Source organism: Athene noctua, chromosome 14 (genome assembly GCF_965140245.1).
Source record: "Athene noctua chromosome 14, bAthNoc1.hap1.1, whole genome shotgun sequence".
Classification (NCBI taxonomy): Eukaryota; Metazoa; Chordata; class Aves; order Strigiformes; family Strigidae; genus Athene; species Athene noctua.
In genome coordinates, this window is record NC_134050.1 from 18,241,451 (window position 1) to 18,259,119 (window position 17,669).

The following is a 17,669-nucleotide window of genomic DNA, read 5'->3' on the forward strand; positions in this document are numbered from 1 at the left end:
TGACGCACATTTGTGCAGTGAAATGGTTGAAATGTACACTGACTTTTAGGAATGAGTCTGGTGAATATGAAACAGCTTCTACATGTCCCGGTGCTGCTGCCTAGAATTAACACTGCGTTTACTATCGCAGCCAAAGATTCTTCTGAATTATCTTAGCAGACGCTTCTGCATGTCATCCTGAGGAGGCAAACCCTCCTGTACTAAGAGGAAGACTTTTTAGTGCATAGTTAGTGCCAGTACAAGCCACTGATTATCCTCTCCACTCCACAAGAGTGATCTGCTTGACAACCACATGAAAGAAGAGAGAAGGAGCATGTTACAAACCTAGTAAATTCAGCAAGCCACGAGAAAATGAGGTGGTTACTGGGAGACTGTTTCATCACATGTTGACTCCAGTTATTACCGAGGTACAGATTTTATGCAGGGTCCTCAGCAGAAGAACCATTTCACACCTCTATCCCACATACAGGATAACAGGTTACAGTTAGATACTGATCCAGAATATGTTACCCTATGACATTCAGGCAAGGAAATGACATTGGTACGCAGGGGAAAAAAGTAGTATACTGGCAAATTACTCACTCTGGGGATGATTCCGGGGTTAAATTAGACATCTCCTCTGGTGTAGGTACTGCCCATGCACACACAGCCACAGAGAGGGAGGGAGAAAAGAAATTGATGATTCAGTACACCTTCCATTTTCTGCTTGTACATCACCAAAACAATTCTGGCACTACGCCCTCTTGCATTTGCACACTGCTTCTGCAGACTAGTTCTGTCATGACACTTGAACACTTGTCATATGTCTCTAGGCCACTGTAACTAATAAAGTGCTGCATTTCAAGGCTCACCCCACTCTTCCTTAAATTATTATGTAATCTTGCACTGGCTTCAATGCTTTCTGGTTCACACCCAAACACCATGCCAGTTTGGTTGCTCTACAATTGCTTCAAAGCCCAGTTGGATGCAGCTCAGTCACTGTTGCAATTCTCTGCAGCTCTCTGACCATCTCAGGGACGATGTCCCTGACCATCACAGTTCAAAAATCTAACCCTTCCATGGCTGTAATCCTCCTTTCCCGTGGGATCACACCCCAGTACCCTGTTCAGCCACTGGGTGTTGGGATAGCTGCTGCTGACATCTGAGGATAATGCATGTGACTTTGTCTGAATGCAAAAAGCCACCTGGAGCTTGAGGAAGAACATTTTGCACATCTCAACACTCTAGAGACTCTGAAAACTGAAACCGGCCAGCAGATATGAAACCACTGATTGTATTAAGGAGATTTCTACACCAATTAGCAGAGAAGGTGAAAAAAACATTAACCAGTTCAAAGCTGTGCTTCAGGACAATTTCAGCCTATTGCCACTGGCTATCTTCTTTCAGCAGAAGGCTAAGCCTGGGGCTATGGAGAGGCAGCCAAGTACAGCCATAGGGGAAATGGCAGAGTTCTAGATTTGCTGAGAAAACAAGCAGAGAAGCTGAAGATAAAATTGTCTTGTGTTCTAAGAGCCACAACAGGGAGAGTAAGAGCTGTATGACTAGAGTGTGAACAGGGCTCAGGAGATGCTGTTGGAGCAGGGGCAGTGGCATGACAGAGCCTGTGCACATGCCCTGGGTTAGGGCTGGCTGATGCCACAACTCCCATTTTCAATACCAATATTCAGTCCTCAGTACAGGAAATTTGCAGAGCCACAGAGAGGTATCAACTTGCTGCCAAATGTCTGCCTAAACCAGAACCACCTTATCCGTCTGGATGAGTACTCACCTTGCAATTTCCTGCGATGGAAGCGAGGAGACCCCAGGAAACTATTCTTGATTGAGTTGAGCCGTGTCCTCCATGGCATTCCTCCAATGCTGGGGCTGGATGGTGGTGTTGGGTTGGGTGTGCCTGCTGGGCTCTCCTTTGGCGTATGGACAGGTGTCCCCTTGGGGGTAGGGAGGGGACTTCCCCTTGGAGAGGGGTGAGGGGTGACCTGTATGATGGGGATAGATTTGGTGCTTGGGTCAGTACTAGAAGGGAGCAATCTAACAGGAGACATAGGGTTGGTCTGCACTTTAGGAACAGCCAGCTGTGGGTTAAAGCCGGCAGCAGGCGAGCGGCCCTGAGCATTCTGCACAGGGGTGTGCTGGGAAGAGGGGGCGCTGGTATTGCTGGTAGGGAGTGGGTTGGATTTAGTAGACTGGAGTGGTTTTTCGGCCAATTTGCTCTTGGATGGCAAAGTCTGCGTCTTTGGATTGGGCTGAAGTGCTGGCTTTGGTTGTAGTACATGTCCAGGCCTGGAGGCGTTCCTACAAGCATCAGGGTCCAAGGAGACTTGGGGTCGGGGAGAGAAAGGGAGGTCGGAGGTCTGAGGGGGGATGAAGAACTTTCTGATAGGCTACGAGACAGACGCAGAGTGTCCATGCACATCAAAAACAGTGAAATACGCATAGAGCGGGCGAGCAGAGAAAGGAAAGTCAGAATAAAATCCATCCGAGTCACAAAGATGCACCATGTCACAAGGAGACACAAGAGATGGAGGTGAAGGGGTAGTGGGAGGGAGGGATTTTGCAAAGAAACGAAAACGAACAAACAAACAAAAAACAAAAAAAAGACATGCAGTTAGCTGGGAACACAGCATAATCAACAACAGCAGCAGTGGCAGCAGCAAGAACAACAGTGTCATAACAGGCTTCATCATATTAACCAACCACGTGTCAGCAAAGGAAAACAACAGAAAGAAAAGTAAAACAAAGGAAAAGTAAAAAAAAAAAAAAAAGAAAAAAAAGAAAGAAAGTAACCAAGAAAAAAGAAGAGAGAAATGCCATCTCTCTGGGATTGTTCTGATTGCCCTGCAGTGAGAGAAGCACGATGCTGTAGGGAGGTGAGGAAGGGGAAGAAGAACCACTCAAGCCACAGACAAATTGAGATGTGCCAAGAATGGGACCACCTCTTTCAGCTCCAAGTGCCCATATGCAAACCCAGCAGAGAGATGAAACTCAAAACAGGTGTGTGATACACACGGAGTGGTAGGCGATACACACAGGCTACTGCACACACCAGTCAGAACCTCTTTCCTTCCTCTTTACCCCTGGCTCTGGATAATGCACACCCCGGCTGCAGCCACCCATTGCAGAAAGAGGGGAAAAGAGAGAGTGATACCATGTGGGCATTCACTCTCCTCCCCTGGCCTGGCAGGTTAAACCACTCAGCATTCGCTTGGAGGCTCCAGAGCACACACCACCACGAGAAAAATATGAACTCAGGTTGGTGTTTGATTTGTCATCAGCTACAGCAAAAACTTCAGAGGCCTGGCAAATTTGTTTATCTGGGAAGAGATGATACTTCCCATCAGACTTTATGCTTCTCCTGCAACATCCCTCATCGAAAAAGTCACAGCAATATTTGCCACTAAGTCTCAATTCTACGGAGGGGGTGGGGGGTGTTTTGTAAGACACAGTTTAAAAAGAAAAAGACAACCAAAGTTCATAATCCAACACCGAGTTATAAAAATGGGATTATGATTTTTTTTTTTCCCCCCCAAACAAGTACATTTACACATGTTACAGGCATTTTGGGAAACCATTCACATGTCGACAGCAAACAGCAATACACAGACTTGGGAGGATAGAAGCCTTTTAAAGGGATATTAGCAAGCTAAAAATCACATTTAAAACAAAACAAATGTCCTTACAAAGCACTGCTGTTAACACCTTAGATTACAAGTATTGGCAGAATTGTAAAAATAGAAATCATTACTCAAGATCTTTAGCTTTGGTCTGCACTCAAATTCTGATTTCTATAAATAGTACCTATTACAAATTATCACCATTATTATTATCCATTCTTAACACCTAAAAGCTGTAATCAAGCACTGTCCAGACATACCATGTACACATGCAGCCATGCCTCAAGTCTCAGTCCCAAGTAAGCACACTCACTAGTGAGTTTACTTTCTGGGTTTGATGGATTAGCACAGTGTTGCCATATTTAAAAAAATGCAGAAATGTATTAAAGTCTTAATTCCTAGAATTGTTTGGATCAAAGTTTCGTAATTACTTTAAAGAACTTAGTGTTAGGCCACCAAAATTAAAAGAAAATCACTACATCAAGACATCTGTATTATTATTAGGATTATAAAGTTGAACTAAAGTCTGCCATGTTGGTACATTCTGATCACCAATGAGAAAGAAAGGGGAAAAGACGAAGAAAGTGGTGAATTTATGGAAATCACTATCAGCATTTGACTATTAACGATTTGCAAACGACACCGATGGATAAAAGTCAAAGACTGTTGATTGTAAATGTTTCCTTGCAGTTTCTGTATCTTATGTGTATGATCGTTTGCGAAACAAATTTGAAAGAAACAAAGTCAAATTCAACTCCCCCTTAAGCCGTTAAGAATCTGAAGGTGCACTTTTAGTAACACAATAAAGAACAAGATTAGGCCTGTATTTCAGCTGGTGCAATGGGGAACACCATTAACAAGATCTTGTGAGATTTAAGAACTCTCAGCTGCTGTTGAATTCAATTCCTCGTAGAACTGAACCTAAGCAGCGCGCACAAGTGAAATGTGTATTTGCTTTTTAAAGTTATGTCCTCTTTCAATAATCTAAGGTGCTATTAGAAGCATAGGTAAGGACGTCTAAAAAAATATAAATTTTATTCCAACGTTTCCTTTTAAGCCTCAAATTTGTCCTGCCTTAATATCGTTATGATTTGCTGAAAATGCCATCTGGTTGCTAAATCCCTTTGAAGACTATTTAATCAACTGCCTCTTAAGTAATAACGGTAAGATACAGCAACTGTGGAGCAGATCCTATCATTCTTGTTCTTTGATCCAGTCCTACTGAGATATCAGAAACTGATCCCAAGAGATCAATTAATGAGATCAAGATTTAGGTTTGCTGCACTGGATACTTATTTTGTGCGCAAGACTGTTTCCATGCTCTTTTCCAGTACATTTTGCAGTGGCGTAGGAGTTCTCTGCTTCGTTCCCTGAAATCCAGGAGTCCCAGTGCAGAAACAAGGAAATGGATCTTCACTGGTTCCTGGCGTGTTTAAGATGCAGAGATTACAAACACATTCATGCCAGTTGCAAAACAGGGTAACAATTGGTAGGAACATGGAATATGTTTCAGAAAATTGTTCAGTCAAGCAAGGAGTTGGAAGCTTTACTAGCCTATAAACTTACACCCAACAGTGTGTCTTTATGCATAAGAATGACACACAACTACTGGGCAATTAGAATTTTAAACACTTGGAACACTAATGTTATCTTTATATACCTAAGTGTAGATCCATAGGTGTACCCATACCCTAACACACTGAATACATCCATTTCCAATGGGGGATGGCATCTTCTCATGAAATCATGAAAAGTACATAGAAATCCTCCAAAGACTCTGGGCTAGACAACCAGGTAACATGGATTGCCACAGCCCTACAGACTTCTTGATGAGCTCTAGACTTTTGTCTAGAGGACTTCACTCTTGAAGTGACTAAGCTGACCTTGTCAGACAGTAGGAACACTCACTCTTATCCCTAAAGAAGTTACCAAGGAAAGGGAAACCTCTGTCATTGCACTTAGAAACGGATAATAACTTTGCAACAGGTGTAGTATCAAGCATGTTTTGTACTAGCTGAGTATCAGTCGAATATTGGTAGTTGACTGTATATTGAATAAGGGCATGTGAATGTACCTTATATATAGGGGTTTGAGTGTTCTTTTCTCATCTTGGTCAACTTCTTACTTTCCTTTTAAATTTGTTAGCCCTCAAATTTGTAGAACTTATTTTCTCTGACTTTCTAACACAAGCTATTCCGAGGCAAACAGAATCAAGTTGGTTGTAACCAGCATGGTTTGGTGCTCTACTGTGGCCTGATTGAAGGTAGCTGTGAAATGGTTCCTGAAACTTGGTCTGAAACCACGCTGTATAGAGGCCTCAGCTGGATATGGCAGCATTTAGTCATAGCAACGTTATTCTATGTGCTCATGAGACTGAAAAAGGGCAAGGGCACAGTGAGATCCCTGCTAACAGTGCAGGGAACATGTATGAGAAATTCTCTGCTTGCATTTGTAAATACACTTCCCTCACCACCCATGAAAATTTACAAGCTGCCAAGGAAAAACAAAACATCCCAGCTAAGAGCCACAGCTCTGCAGCAACAGATGTCGAAAAGCATCAAGCATGTGTGAGTGAATTGGACCAACAGATCTTGAAGCAGCACCACTTACCCTTGGACTGCTGAGAGGACTGGTGGAGAGCCCAGACGATGCTCCGCTGATTGACCGAGACCTGAATGGACACAATAAGGAAAAACAGCCCTCAGAAAACTTGGACAAGGAATAACCCTGAACACCAGCCACCACAGGCACAGGCATGAAGTGAGGAGGAGGAGGGAGAGGCTGTCACTGGAAAAGCACATGACTCTTTCCTTTCACTACTGTCACATTTTTCCGTTGTCCCACCCTCAAGATAAAGAAATACTGTTGCTCAGGGAGGATACTACAATCCCTTTCATTAAGGGAGTTACTACCTTCTTTTTGGTTATCAAGCACATGGAAGCTATGTCTGACCTGTGCAAGCTGAACTGCTGAATTCAAAAAGGACTGTCAAGACCTTCACGTTGGTGCTAAGAATTCTCTCCTGTGTAGTGCTGGTGGACACAGAATGAGACGTTCTCTGTCACGAGCAACATGAAAAAGCACCATGTGTACAAGGCACAAAGGTAGGGGATTCTTCCAGATAGCAAGAAAAAAAACCAAGCCTCCATGACCCAGGCACACAATCGTTTTCTATGTGATGATTTCCCACTGAAATCAAAGCTCACATTGGCTTAACCCTTACCAGCTTCTTACTGGTGGATTTCACATCCTTGTTCTCTGGTAAGATTTCCTGCCGTCGCATTAAACAAGTCAGGTCTTCTCTATGGATAACGAGTTCTGTTGTTGTTGTTGACTTTACTAATACCAAGATAACAGCCCAGGTGCCCTCAAAGAGAGGCCAGTCAAGGGACAATAAACTGTCCTTCTATTTGCTGACAAAGTCACCTACACAGTGATGCTTCTATGCTCTCCAGCAAAGGCCACCTATGAAAAATGTCAGCTGTAGACAATAAAACATGAATGTGCTATGCTAAAGGAGCTGAAAGGGCAGACAGGCCAAATGCACAAACATTTCAGCAGCAGAAGTTTCCAGGAGGAGGGCTGCCCAGCAGGAAAAAACCTCCTCCGTATGACTGTAAATGAGCAAGGCCCAGAGGCACCTGCTTTCTATTCTTTTTAAATAGAAAGTAAGTTGTCTTGAAGACTGAAACATCTTATAGGAGAGGACTTGCCTAAGAATCTAGTTGTTCAACAACCACCATGCAACATGTCAGTAGAGCAAACCTACCAATGTTTCACCTACAGTAAGAGCCATGAAAGCAATGTGCCTTCAGGTGACAAACATGAAAAGGTAAGATCCTGCAGATGCTTGGCAAACAGAGTGCATGTGTGTATGTGTATGCACACGTGTTTATGTGTGTGTGTACACACATATATTTCAAATTGATAGAGGTCAGATAGCTAATGTCAGCTTATACATAAGAGAATATAAAGCAAATTTAGACCATAAATTGTCTCAGTTTACTCTCTTCTATTGTTATAGAAGAATAAAACAACAAAAAAAAAGTTTTTAAAATGGTCTCCCAGACATATATTACTAAATAAAACTGAGTAGTAGAATTACTAAAAAATATGTGAAGTGCAAAGAGGAATTATTTCCAAGGAAAGAGTAAGCTACAACTGAACACAACGGCAGGTCCTGTTCTCCCTATTTGTATCCTCTGCCGAAACCACTCACTGATGGTTTTCTTTGTATCTCATCGCAGTTTGTCCATCATGGTAAGCAGGTGAAACCCAGAAGCACAATCTCTACATGCTTTTTTTTTTTTTTTTTTTTTTTTTCCAGATTAAATCTAAATTTGCACCGTGAAAATCTGGGGCACTAATTCTATGCAGAAACTCCCCACCTGTGTTTTTCCTTGTACCCTGCTGCAGTCTGCCCATCATAGTGCAGCAGTCAAAAACTAGAAGTTCAGTCTTGGCATTCTTTTGCACTAGATTAAACCTAAATTTGTACCATCAAGATCTGGGGCACTCGTAAAGGTTTTATGCAAAGTAATTTTAAGTGGAGAACCGTCTGCTTCTCTTCTGAAAGGCTATTTTATGTGCCTCTCCTATAATTGAAGTAGCTGAGTGCAACACAGATGTGTCGTACATATGGGAAGTCCATTTAGTTAAAATCTTCCTCGTATGAGTCATCAGGAAAAGCTTCTTCCAAACCATAAATTATAAGAGGAGCCTATAGATTATCTTGGACAAATGTGGAAGGCATTTAGGTGCCCAGAGATGCAGTTAAACACCTATTAGGAGTTAAACTCCCAGTAGGAGATGTTCCCACTAACTCTTAACTGTGGTGGGAAAGTCCTCTCTGACACTCACCTGAATTCCAGGATACTTGATTATAAGTTCCAACTGCTATTTCCTTTTTGCAATCAGGTGTTTCCAACAGTCCTGAATTCTCCCCTCCCAACCCCATTGCCTCCTATTTTTTTACAAAACCAATCACACACATGGAGGGCAAAACATGGCAGGCCCCACCTCCCAACTCCCAGTTCCTTATTGGAAGCAATATTTGAAAAAGAGTTGTTGTGTACTGTGTTTTCATCCAGCCTAGGAGCCTGAGGTAGGGGACAGAAGAGAGAGTTAGTGTGAAATCCTCCTGGAAATGCATTCAGTATCCACATGACTGCTATCAAACAAACTTTATTTCTGCTGCTGATTTACATGCAAAATACGTAAGAAGTAAAGTAGGCCCTATAGCACGTTTTAGTTTGTCCACACTGGAAATTGTATATAGGAGCAGTGGAAAGAGTTTAAAGAATCCTGGGTTAATTTTAAGTGTTGGGGTGAAGAGAGAGCTGCACATTTTCAAAACTTTTCCACTTTACCAGAGAGTGCTGGTATGGGATAGGACACCCAGACTATCCTTGCATCTTCTTCAATTTTATAAATCTTCCATAATTTACCTTTACAAATGGGACATGGTTCCCAAGCCAGCTATAAAAACTCAGTAGAGTGGCAGGTACTATACTCCAGTACAAAAATGCTAACAAGCAAAAATGACAGATTTGGCCCTCCCATCAAGATCATCTTAACTGGGAAACGCTAGAATTCAGTTTTTTAAAAAAACCCTACATACACTGCTCCTGTATCTCAGAGTCAGGTGGACAGAACTGGGACAGGGCCAAAAGAAAGTAATGAAAACGTTCCATTATGCTGAAATGCTGTAATGAAAGAACGGAGAGAATTTAAATTTTTATCCCTCTCACCAGAAAATAAAAGCATGAGGCCCTACAGGCAGCACATTACTATGGCAGACCCTGGATGATCTTGTGTGGAAAGAGGAGAAAAATATGACATCATCTGATCTCTACGGCTATGAACTAAGTTTATTTAGTGGGAAATATCTATTAGTGAGTAAACTTCTAAGAGTCTCTACAGTCACTAAATGTCATTGGAAGTATGAAATCTATAATTATTCCAATAACTTAATACTAAATGCAACAATCTAGCAAACTACGAGCACTGTGTGTGACTCACTTTGCTCTGTGTTTTGCATTGCTGTATGCTTAGGCACTAATTCAATGGAAGCCATCAAAAGCTGGCGAACATACAAGCAGAAAAGTTAATGCAGCTGCTCAGATAAAGAGCATTCCTTCAAACACAACTGCCAGATTTAGAGACCCAAGAAGAGACTCTTTAGACCCTTCTCAAGTGACATAGTTGTTTTGCCAAGCCTGGAGGGAGGAATTAAAAAAATAAACCGTAAGGGAGCTAGACCCAAGGTTTAGGAGGGGGAAGATATAGAGGGCACTCTAAACATAAGGTGGGCACTGAGACCATTTCAGGCTATTCCTCCCATCTCATAGATTGACAATAATCTGGAGACGTCTGAGCTATGAAAGAGAGAGGCCAAGGACTGAAACAAAATGTGCATGTGTGGGCTGTAGTTTGTAGATGGGATGATTTTATACCTTATTCAATCTATATGACACTTCAAAGTATCAAAGTTAAAAGGTCCTTTGTTTTAAAGCAATTTTTTTACTAATTTTAGCCAGCTGCTATCAAAGAGGAAGCCATGTGAGGACCAATTCGTGTTAGACCAGTGGTCTCCTACTGGTGAAATTGAGGAGCTGGAATCTAGTTTCCAGCTGGTTTCAGAGAACTGCAGAATTTTTGAGAGCTGAAAGAGGTGAAGGGCTGAGGTTTACGCAGAGAGAAACACAAGAAGGAAAAGTGCAACTGACCTAGTAACTGTACTACACATATAGCACGTGTAGAGAGCACCTCCACATCGCCCTTCACTCACATTAATGTTCAGGTGCTTCAAACAGTGCATCTGCTAGTACACACCAGTAGAGTATAAAGGCTTCACAGCCAGCATTAAACGTTTGGGTCAGATTCAGCCTTTGTTTCTTCTTTGAATAACCATCTCACAGAAATTTTTCTTACAATCAAAGGGCAGTTTGGTACCTTGTTGCAGTCCCAGCAGAACTTGCTTTCATAGCACAGTTTTACCGGGATGCTGAATACAGCCTCTTAGCTGGTCAAGCTGGAGCCATGCTTCCAAGAAGGGGAGCCTGCAGCATGCATGCAGCGTGCAGTAATGCATCAGACTTGTGTCCCTGGGTGAAATGCCTTTGAAATTTTGTATTGGTTTGATTCCATGTGTGGTTTTGAAAGTCATTCCCAAAATATCCAGCCAACCTCTTATTTGCTTCGAGCATAAATTGGGTGGAATTTGATACTCCTCTTTGCTTGCTCACTCAAATAAAACCAAAAAATTCTAAACTATATTTCAGGGTATGAGAGCCCTGAAAATGACCTCAATTATATGCAACAGGTGAGCAGTCAGGCGTTGTGTATTACAACAGTTCATCACTATTACTCTTGGGTGTCCAAAAGATACGAACTGTGCTTCCTTGCTTCCTGATCTAGGGAATACCTTTGATGCTCCACTGTCTTACAGTCCCGACCATGCAAATTATGCAAACTGTAACGGCTCTTACTGGGAATACTTATGCTTAACTTCGAAGGTCTACTCATGGTAATAACTACTTGTAAGATGAAGCCTTACAAAGAGTACAGAGAAAGGACCTCAGGTGTTGGTAACACACCTCTTCCTCCTTTTAGCGCACAGAGGGTGATGTTGAACAGCACCACCTTCCTTAATTGGCCAGTTATACTAAAGTTCCACTTATAAATGGTTTAGAAAGAATTAATAAATACTAAAGCACACTACAAAATTAAAAAGTGAATGTTACTGGTGCTAATTAGCTTTCACAGTATGTACCCTCTCAATAAGCTTTTGCTGTACCCTTTAGTGATCTATTACGATGTTTTTATTAAATCATTTATTAATAAAATATTCTCCTTCTGTTAAGTATTTATAAATGGAACTTTAATTTGAAGCGTGACTGCATTCCTAGTTGTACCTATATCCTCTTTATTGAAAATAAAGAGCTTTGAAGATATATCTGTCTCTAGGGCCATCTGTTCACCTCTTAAGAAAATATATACTAAAAAGAGAGGGAATACCCAGCATTTTTTTAATAACACAGATGGGATTCAGTTTCATCTTTAAAAAATTTTTTAAAAAAGAGAACAAATTAGGATCACAATTAACCGGAGGGTACCAAACAGATACAAAAAGCGCTAAACAGTGAAGGGGGTCTCATTCTCAGAAGGTGTCCTGGCACCTGCACAGTGTCTGAGGATAGTTCTCTGTGCCCACAGACATTGAAACATAGAGACAAACAAGAGAACAAAAAAGAACCCAAAATTAAATTATATGGAGTGTGACTCCAACATAAAAGCACACAAACACACACAAAAGCACCAAAAATGCTTCTTCCCACATCTCTCTCTCTCTCTCCCTGCTGTAAAGATTCATTCACTGAAGTTTATCAGCCTGTATTGTATTTGTATGGTGCAAATGAAAAGTTTCTCTACAAGATACAACAGGTCCCGCAACAGGAATAATCCAAAACTAGAGCTTACCCCAATGGATCAGCACTCGCCATCCTCGGAAAGGGAAAATGAAGAGAGAGGGAGAGAGAGAAAGAAAGAGAGAGGGATGTGGAGGCAGGTGGAGAGAAGAGTAGGAAAAGCAGAGTGAAATACTGTTCGGAGAACTGAACGGTCATAATTATTGCCACTGGTGCCTACGTCTTCAGAGACCAGGAACACTAGGGGGACAGTTTCGATTACCAGAAAATAACTTTTGTCCTGCTCACAGTATTGCAGACACATCCAACTTTGACACTGGGGAATATGGAGAGGGACATACTAAGGCTGTAAAAAACCCATTCCCAGCCAAATCCCAATTAAAGCAGTCAGCAGAGCAATGGGGTTCATTCTTCATGCTGCATTTCTTTTCTGCCTCTTACATAAGGCACAGTTATATCAGACTGTTATCAAGGAAATAGTTCTTTTTGTCCCCAGTTTGCTCATGTAGCGTCCCTCTGTCCCCCAGGCTGGCCTGGTAAGAAGTACTTCTTTTACCACGAATGAACTGTGAAACGTATTGGTTATTAAAGCATGCATTTCTGAGCCAGCTTGGGAGCCCAGGGTACAAGATTGTAGCTCAAGCTGTGAATCTGCTTTGATACCGGCTTATTAGTCATGATGGTCTTATAGTCAGGAATTCAGATCAGCTAGAACATACCAGCTCAGCAACCCAGCACTTATCTCTGTGGATGCCATCTTGTGCTCCAGGATCTCATTTTTCATTTAAAATAAATTCAGTCTCTGGGTCTTAAATGTTGCAAAGAAAATCTTTCAAATGTGAATGGAGAATAAATCAATGCTGTGCTGAAAAGAGTCTGAAACAGCAGCTCTAAAAGCAGAACGAATCTCTGGCATGTTGACTTTGAAGCCTAGCAACAATCAAAAAACTTCAGTATTCTTAATTTTTCACTAGTCACCAAAGCATTCAGAATCAAATAGTCAGGTTATTAAAGTTTTCAGGGGTGCAGGTAAGCAAACTCAAGAAAATGTCACCATCTTTTCACATTAACAAAGATTAGATTAGACATAAAAAATAATCTGGTGTTATTAAGCCAAATTATTTTCAAGTCAGATGTAGCACTTTTTTTCCCCTCTGTCTCATTCTCTCTCATTCTCCTCATTTTCACTAACAGGCTCCCAAGCTGCCAGAGCTACCTCTGGCTGGGTGAGAAAAATCCATTCTCCACAAGACAGTCACCAGCAGAAATGCCAAATTTAATATATGCCCAGTAGATTTCACAGTTTACTGCTCAGTGCAACTAGCCATGCTTCCGGATACATCCACACTGCAAATGCTGGGCTGGGCAACGCAAGGCAGTTTTGAAAAAAGTTAAACCATAGTTAGAATAGAAAGAAAAAGTTGTTGTGCTATGCATTGATAGAGAAGTGGAAAGAAGCATTACAGTAAGTTCTTTTTCATGTGTTTGAGTGACACTCCATTTGTAGTTCGGCCTGGAGTGCAAATTTGGGTAAGATCTAATTCATATATATACAAATACATATATATGTATATATTTAGGACAAACGCTGTCCTCAATTGTACCTGCACAGATCTAGCTACAGTGATGTAACTGAGAAGAGCAAATTGACACCCATTGTATATTGGAACGTGTGTGTACATTTGTACAGAAAATACACCCATATTCACACATGCAGAATATTAAAATGTAAATAGAATGGGTGCAAGAGGGTTGATTAATTTTTCTTTCAAGTCATTTTCCCAACAGGGAAGGCACTGAAGAGGTTAACAAAAAGAATGGAAAGCAAATTGACAATAGGGAAAAGGAAAAGGGAAATGAGGTTTAAAAAAAATGAACAATCCCAGGACACAATAGAACCAGAAGCGCAGACATGTGCATTCCCTACAATACTGAAGCAAGTGAACTACGGAGCTGTAGCAACCCAGATACAGAAGAAGAGAAGCACTGAAAGAGGGGGTGAAAGAGAAAGTCAGAAAGAAAGAAAAAGAAAAAGAAAGGGACAGTGGCCTCAGCTACTAAGACAACCATGTGCATCTAGAGGGAAGGGACCCTTAAAGATGCAGTATTCCTTTAAAAAAGACATCATAAAGTTGGATAATTAAACACTGGCCAAAAATTTAATGGCCACCATGATTAGCTGGCCCCATTTTGCTGGGGTTCTCTTTGCTGCCTATCGGTTCCTTTCAGGTGGCTGTTCACAGATCCAGAATCCAGGTCCTCTCACCTTCCCACCACTGAGGCCCTTTGTGCTAACTCTTAGACATGGGAGGGAGGTAAGACCACAGCAAATGTGATCCTCCAAAACTCAGCCTGGTCCTTCAGTGACAAGGCCCTTGGGTGAGCCTCGTGCAGTGCTCTCCTCCTGCACGCTGAAAAATATCACCTTTGAGAGGGAACACGAAATGCCCGTGTGTATGTGGGAAATTCCCCCAGCAGTTACTGAAGGGTCATTTCCTCTGTTGCTAACACAGCTGTAGCAGCTGCTAGAGGAGGACAGAGGGACAACAAATGGGAACATCTGCTGAAAGACCCTTCTGTCACAGATAAAATTTCTGCACTTCTCTTACTGGACCTGACTTTTAATTACTGTGGAAAAGCTCATCTTTGGAGTAGTTTCAGAGTAACTTTTAATGCAAGTGCCACATGTTCAGGAACAGAACTTACATACAGGGGAAATCAGAGAAAGGAACAGGAATGTCCGTGTCTATTGTAACAGTCCAGGAAAGCCCAGCCACTAAAGACTGTATAACCACTACTTCTTCATGGCTGTGAAACTCAAAAGGTTTCTAACAGTTCGGGTCCAATGCCTGTTCCTATCTTGGCATCTCAAAGAGGGTGCTTTACACACCACATGAGGCACAATCTCTCCTGCAGATGCATGATGCTCTTCATGGTGGCAGGTTCAAGACTTGAAGCACTGCCCACAAAGGACTGCCTCAGCCTGCAAAAGGCCAAAACGGGGGCTGTCCCTCACACATCCTACAAGTCTCCTGAGGCTTAAAGGCCATGTTTATCTTTAAATAGGAACTTTCTATTAAAAGGGGAAATGGAAGGAAGAATGGTTTGCTAAGTCCATAGGTTCCTTTAAGGAACCCACTGCTTCCCCCTTTTTGATTCATATGAAACACACTTAACCTTTGGATAAGCTAAGTGTTTGTCCAAAATGCACAAGGATTGCATTTTGATGAAGAATTATCCACTGGGATGCCAGCTTTTAACATTAAGAGAAAAATTCTCTTCCTCTGAGACCAAAATTTTAGGACCATGTCCACTAAAAACCTTCTCAAAAGTCTAACCTGTTTTTTTTTGTTCATGAACCCGCATGAGTCCACTGAAACTCCCTCAGTCCAGTGGCCTGAGTGTCTTCCATTGTGCCTCTGTTCGCAGTTGGGAGTTACCCTTTGTGTTACTCTTCACCATCTGTCACTGGAACTGCTAGATTGGAATCATCCTCCAAAACTCTATCTTGGAACATCTTTTCCTTGTGTTCCCCGGTGCAGCCAGGGTAGTCTTAAGGAGTTTGTCGTTTACCTACAGGCACTTAATATTTTGCTCTGTTAGACAGGATTTCTAAAATTTCCTACCACTGTTGTCACTGACTGAGTTGTGCTACTATTTCTAGTGCTGGGAGTGGAGCACTCTGGGCTTTCCTAGTGTTCTGTATTCCAGTCCTTCCTAAAGCAGTCTTAGCAAATACATCTTCTACCCTGGGCATCCTCACTCATGGCAGAACTGGATGAGAAGTAGCAGTAGGATGAAATTTTAGTGGGGAAAACATTGGTACAGTCACAGGCTGCATTGGGGATAGCCTCAAATGAACGGTACTGTACAAAAATATATGTAGTGTGGGGCTGTAAATATCCCACCCTCTTTGTTTCTCTCTAAAGAGAGAACAGCTATGTCCCCACACGGAGAAGGTAAGTACTGCATCTTTAAGGTCTCAGCAGTGAGGTAGAGGAGAGGAACATATTGTCAGTGTTTATACCTTTCTTCTTTGTTGAATTTGGGATTGGCTTCAGAGATATCCAGGCTTTTACTGAACATTGTTTTACTATGGCAGGAACAAAGCGAGAAAACAGAGTTACTAGTGTGGACATTTATAAAAGAGAGTCACCTGAAGCAATGCTGGACACCCAGCCCCCCAACCCATCCTCCCCTTTTTAAGCAATGCTCCGAAAAACCTTTCTTTTACCTTCCAACTATGGCTCAAGCCTACACAGTGCTGAAGTTCATTATCTCCCCCTGACCTCTGAGGTCTAAGACGACTTCCCCCATACATATTTGTAAACTCTGCTCTCCTTTATCCAATTGAAAACCCAGGTACCATCTACTTTGTCATATTGTCCAGGGAAAACAGAACATGCCTGAAGGCACAAATTGCAAAGCGCTCATTACTCAGACTTTTCTAGAAGACCTCAACACTAAGCACAATCTGGGAAAAGGTTAAATCGGACCATAGAGCCTCTTAGAGGAACAGTAATCCATTTTGTATTCTGATTTGTAGAGTCCATTACCACTTACTCCCAACTCTCTTCTCTACACTCAGTGTACAGAGAAATTTCCTTCTTTATCATCTTGGGTCTGAATCCCTGAAGCTTAGAAGCAAAATTCCCTATGCTTTGCTAAAGGGGCAGCTCTCTGTAATATATTTCACTGGTAATATGCTTCACTGTTTCACAGAACACTGCTTCCTAATGTTAGCTGATCTTTCACGCAAGCTATCCACTTCAATAACCAGAAGAAAATGAATAGTTAATGAAGCCCATTTTAGAACAGTTTGTGGACTCTCACAGCAGAGCTGCTGAAATTTCTGGCACATCCCTGAGGGATTCTAGCTCCCATGGAATCCTTCCTAGTCTGTGTGATTTTGGCACAAGGGACAAATTAGCTGGTGTTAAACTAAGCTCAGAACCCACCTCTTTTCTTTTGACATTTCAACGAAATACCAGATAGTCTGAGAGGTGTGGATACCACAACAACAGAAGGAATTAAGACGTAATTATGAACCCGTTTAGTTGACAACTAGCAGGGAAAACCAAGAATTAACAAAAACTTAGTCACCAGGTTTAGGGTAGCTGGTGTTTGTGCATACTAACTTTGCCATACACAAAGACCCAATGGAGAACAGCTGGAGAGGGCAGCACAAGCATTTCAAGGAGTCTGTAAACCCAACAAGCAGCCTTGGTGCTGAGTTCCCCTCCTCCATTATCCAAAACTAAGTCACGGAAGGACTATGCTTTTCACTTAATACTTTCTCAGCCTGTAGGGCTGAAGGCTGCCAAGTTTCAGATCTCCATGGAAAGATGTGCCCTTAAACAAGCCAAGACCAGACACTTGTAGGGTCCCCACATGGTTACCAAAAGCACAGTTCATCACACAGACACATAAACCAGAGGTTGTAACATAAATCCCCTTTATGCAAGCAAACATCTGTTTACTACTGGGAGAGAGGACAATAGGACTAAATCACAAGACACATGGGTGTGTTCTGCCCACTGGTTAGAAAAGTATCTCTGCCAGCTCAAGAAAGAAGCAATGGCTCAGTGTCTCTGGATGTTTACACAACTCATCTGTGTCTAAACAGGAG

The 17,669-nt window shown here is 42.0% G+C and overlaps 1 protein-coding gene across 17 annotated transcripts in view; it reads right to left on the reverse strand.

The window, feature by feature from the left end:
• The window catches only part of BRSK2 (BR serine/threonine kinase 2), a 317,659-nt gene that overhangs the window by 30,560 nt on the left and 269,430 nt on the right, over nucleotides 1–17,669 (reverse strand). For 8 of the 17 annotated variants that reach the window (XM_074918019.1, XM_074918017.1, XM_074918031.1 and 5 more), the window contains exons 13-17: nucleotides 16,068–16,133; nucleotides 12,093–12,116; nucleotides 6,222–6,282; nucleotides 1,769–2,381; nucleotides 583–631 (exon numbers count right to left, since the gene is read on the reverse strand). In XM_074918019.1, the coding sequence (XP_074774120.1) occupies nucleotides 583–631; nucleotides 1,769–2,381; nucleotides 6,222–6,282; nucleotides 12,093–12,116; nucleotides 16,068–16,133 (813 nt within the window). The remainder of the gene's footprint in view (nucleotides 1–582; nucleotides 632–1,768; nucleotides 2,382–6,221; nucleotides 6,283–12,092; nucleotides 12,117–16,067; nucleotides 16,134–17,669) is intronic. The other 9 variants (XM_074918029.1, XM_074918035.1, XM_074918033.1 and 6 more) reach the window with 5 other exon arrangements.